Source organism: Phragmites australis, chromosome 14, assembly GCF_958298935.1.
Source record: "Phragmites australis chromosome 14, lpPhrAust1.1, whole genome shotgun sequence".
NCBI lineage: Eukaryota > Viridiplantae > Streptophyta > Magnoliopsida > Poales > Poaceae > Phragmites > Phragmites australis.
Genome location: NC_084934.1, coordinates 1716136 through 1719857, shown reverse-complemented (window position 1 = coordinate 1719857; position 3722 = coordinate 1716136). Strand labels below are relative to the sequence as shown.

General features: G+C 42.5%; 1 protein-coding gene across 1 annotated transcript; it reads left to right on the top strand.

Annotated features, from left to right (window-relative positions):
• The first annotated feature begins 572 nt into the window (after positions 1 to 572).
• Positions 573 to 2196, top strand: LOC133890123 (uncharacterized). Its single transcript, XM_062330570.1, has one exon. The coding sequence runs from the start codon at positions 699 to 701 to the stop codon at positions 2016 to 2018; it is 1320 nt and encodes a 439-aa protein (XP_062186554.1). The 5' UTR covers positions 573 to 698; the 3' UTR covers positions 2019 to 2196.
• The last annotated feature ends 1526 nt before the right edge of the window (positions 2197 to 3722 follow it).

The window sequence follows — 3722 nt, the reverse complement described above, 5'->3', positions numbered from 1 at the left end:
TGAACTGAATTTGTATGAACTGATTCTATCAGAATTTGTGTTTGTTATTCTGTTGCTATGCTACTCTGCTCATGTTGCTGAATTTGTATGAACTGATTCTCTCAGAATTTGTGTTTGTTATTCCGTTGCTATGCTACACTCTGTTCATGTTGCTGAATTTGTATGAACTGAATTTGTCTGGCCAGGTTGCTGCACTCTGTTGCTATTTGTTATTTTGAAGATGTGATCATTGGAGCCTGACAAAATATTCATACAAGTTTTGTAATTCTGTTGCTCAGTTGCTGCACTCTGGTTAAACCAGGTCTGTTGCCAGACCCGACAGGTCTCCGCCAGTTTTCGGTCCCCGTCGGATTCGGATACGGGTGTAATTCAACCCGAATAACAATTTAGGTGCGGATCAGATTTTAAATTTCAGGTTTCGTGATAAATGGGTTTTGGCTCAACCCGCACCCGACCTATTGCCATCCATACAGAGACCCTCCGCGAAGCTAACCACATCAGGTTCTGTCAGGACCAGCCACCCTCCCTCGGTCATTGGTGTTGCTGTCGTCGCGCTTAGGAATCCACAGTCGTCGTCTCCACCGTGTTAGGAGATAGGTAGGAAATTTCCTCTACCTTTCTCGTTACTTTCTAAATTGCCTACTGCTATGTGTAGCTAGCTATCTGGTCCATTAACTCGTCACCCAATAATAGCGGAAATGGTGGGAGTGGTGGCTTCGGCCGTTGCTCAGGAGGGAGTGAGCGGAGTGTCATCCTACATCTCAAACAAGTTGGAGGAGAAGGCGTCCGCAGGGCACAGCATCGAGAGGCTCGAGATGGCACTCTCTCAGTTGGAGTTTGCTCTTGAGAGGACCGGGAAGCTGCCAATCACATACATCTCGCTGCTTCGTCGCCGGAAGGTGATCGAGCGAGCCTACAACGAGGGCACAAGCTTGCTCAACAAGCACAAGCACGGTATCGAACAAGAGGTAACACTATCCTCCTTCCCCTTCCTTGAACGGATCCTTGGGCGTGCAAGAAATTCTTCCATGTCATCTCTTCTTGGCTTGAGCAAGGAGGAGTACTTGAGTTCGTCTGTTGTCCGAAGGTTCGAATGGCTCGCAGAATGTGCTGACAAGTTTGTGAGAGACGTGGAGGCTGGCTGTCCACTCCGGCATGGCATCTTTCGCTACCCTCTTGAAAGGCATCTTCTTGAAGGGAAAACTCTCACGTATGGAATGGTGAGAGGAAGCCAATCACGCTATATTTACATATGGCCCGTATGTTCGGAAGGGCGTGGCGTAGAGGTAGAGCTATATTACTTCTACAAGGATCGCAAGATGCCAGCAAAATATTTCTTTCTAATACTGAGGCTTCGAATCTCTCAAGGTACAAACTTAGTCGAGACTGCTATTAGGTGCTTGCAGTTACTGGCATCCCAATTCAATTTTGTGACTGAATCCGCGATAGGAGAAATCACTCTGCTATCTAGTTTACAAGACATTTCCCATTCCTATGCTCCTCCGTGGGGTCTGAGTGAAGAAACATTTGTCAGAGTTACAAAAAGTTGGCGCCCAGATCCAGTATGTTGCGCTAACAACGTTGTCTCGTCAGAGCCATCACACGGAGTTCTAGAGCCAGTTATTGTAATCAATTTCAATTGCTGGATTTCAGCGCGGGAGTACATGTTGCATAGCTCAACCGATGAAGTAGTGGGCATAAACGCACCACTTCTGTTTCTGACATTTTTCTTCTCGCCTCATATCTCGGATCCAGGCCCGCAGGGTATTAGCCTTATATTTGAAGACAAAGTAGAGCATATAAATGGTAGTAGCATACAACTTATGGGGGAGATGGCAAGATCAAAGGCAATCGACTGCTTGCTCCGCCAGCCAGGGCCAGAGGAGTATGCTGTGATTTGGTACTCTTCACATGGTATGGCATCAATTTATTTGGACAAACCAAGCGCCAAAACGCCACCCCTGGAACCTCCAAGACTCGGGCGGAGAGCTGCGAAGAGAAGGCGTACAAGTGTTTAGGTAGCTCATTGATGCTTAGCCTGAACCAGATGTTTCCTTTGCTTCTTTGTTGAGGTCCCAACTCACGAAATGTGCTCGCTCTAGGTGTGGTGTAAATGTAATGGCCCCTAGCTGCTGGAGGTGAACTAGTGTGGTGTCCGGTGTCTGGATCAATGTAATAAGATGGTATTTATGTATCGTGTTTCCCTTCCTCAATGTAATATAATGGGACCAGCGGAAATCCTGCTACTGTACGTACTTTGAGAAATAAAACTATATATTTTGCTATGTCTAGATGTGAGCAAATCGTTTGGTATTTTGCTGTCCAATACGACGACACAGATACTGTACTTTGGATTGAAAGTAGGGTAAACTCACTCTGTGCCGGCAAGTTGCATTGTCACGAGTTTCCTAACAGATACCATCTTTATGAAACACTTCGACACAAGCACCATGTTCCCTGTATATTATCCTAGCACAAAACGCTGAGTTCTGTCACAACAGGGGCGAAATGACATGATCACCAGAAGCAGAAGCCGTTGGCCATGGCGAAGAACACGGCGCACCGGAGAAACAAAGCCATTATCCCTGTCGAGGTCAGTTTCTGTAGTCGCAGGTGCAGCCTCTAGTCATCGTCAGGCACAGACCTCGCGCACTTCTTATAGCAATGACATAGGCACAGACCTTGCCGACTCCCTGTGTTGGTCTGTCGGTCCTAAGATCACATGTGTAACACTGAACCATAAAACCTGAGATGCCACTAAACTTCCCTATAAAAAGTTAAACTATAAAATTTCGACAGCATATAGATAGAGCAACACAGAAGCAACACCAACATATTCTTAAACATGTTAAGAACATGATATAGTTCAAGCTGAACAATATGAATAAGTCAAATTAAACAACTCAACAATAGGTTTAATATCACTATGATCCTATTAAGTAAAAGACTTTATCATCTAGGTTTTTAGTACAACACAACATTAAAGGATTCGGGGGTAATATAAAAGTGAATGATGTGCAAGAGTGAGATTGAAAAAATCTCAACAAGTAAACTATTTTAACAAGTTATTTAAACCATAATTATTAAAACATCAATTTAATATTTCAACAAATATACAAAATAATAAAAGATATTATCACTATTTAGCAAGTTCATTCTATATAAATGTAAAGATGCACTTCTTCGTATATGAGTATTAGGTGATCATGGTAAAACATCTACAACAAAATATGCTAGAAGTAGCACTCATGATATAGGACATAGTATGAAACACATAAGTGAAAATATAATCCTCTAAGACTTAAATAAGTATGACATGAGGATCACCCTAGCAAGAGCATCATGAAAAAAAATTGAAATTACATGGCACAATATATACCAACTCCACAGAGATCATCCACTTATGACCTCTTACCATCCACAAGTAATAGTATTACTTAAATAACTATATGCGATCCATCACAACCAAAATAAATGTACACAATTTAAACCACACTGCATATAAACTTCTGAGAAGCATCACTTCTCATATTCACTTCCATAGCAACTTCAATATATAACACTTCCACATGAATAATCTTCAATAATTGTAAATAAAATGCACATGTATGCAGTGCAATGCGTATGTCCACTGCCTTCATAGCCAATAAGGTATGAAGTTGCATCGTATTACAACAATATATGATGTTGTACCGATACGATTGCAACCATCGGTTCGTGAC

Excerpts from the sequence above, each read along its gene's own strand:
- LOC133890123 (XM_062330570.1), top strand. The coding sequence starts at position 699 with ATGGTGGGAGTGGTGGCTTCGGCCGTTGCTCAGGAGGGAGTGAGCGGA.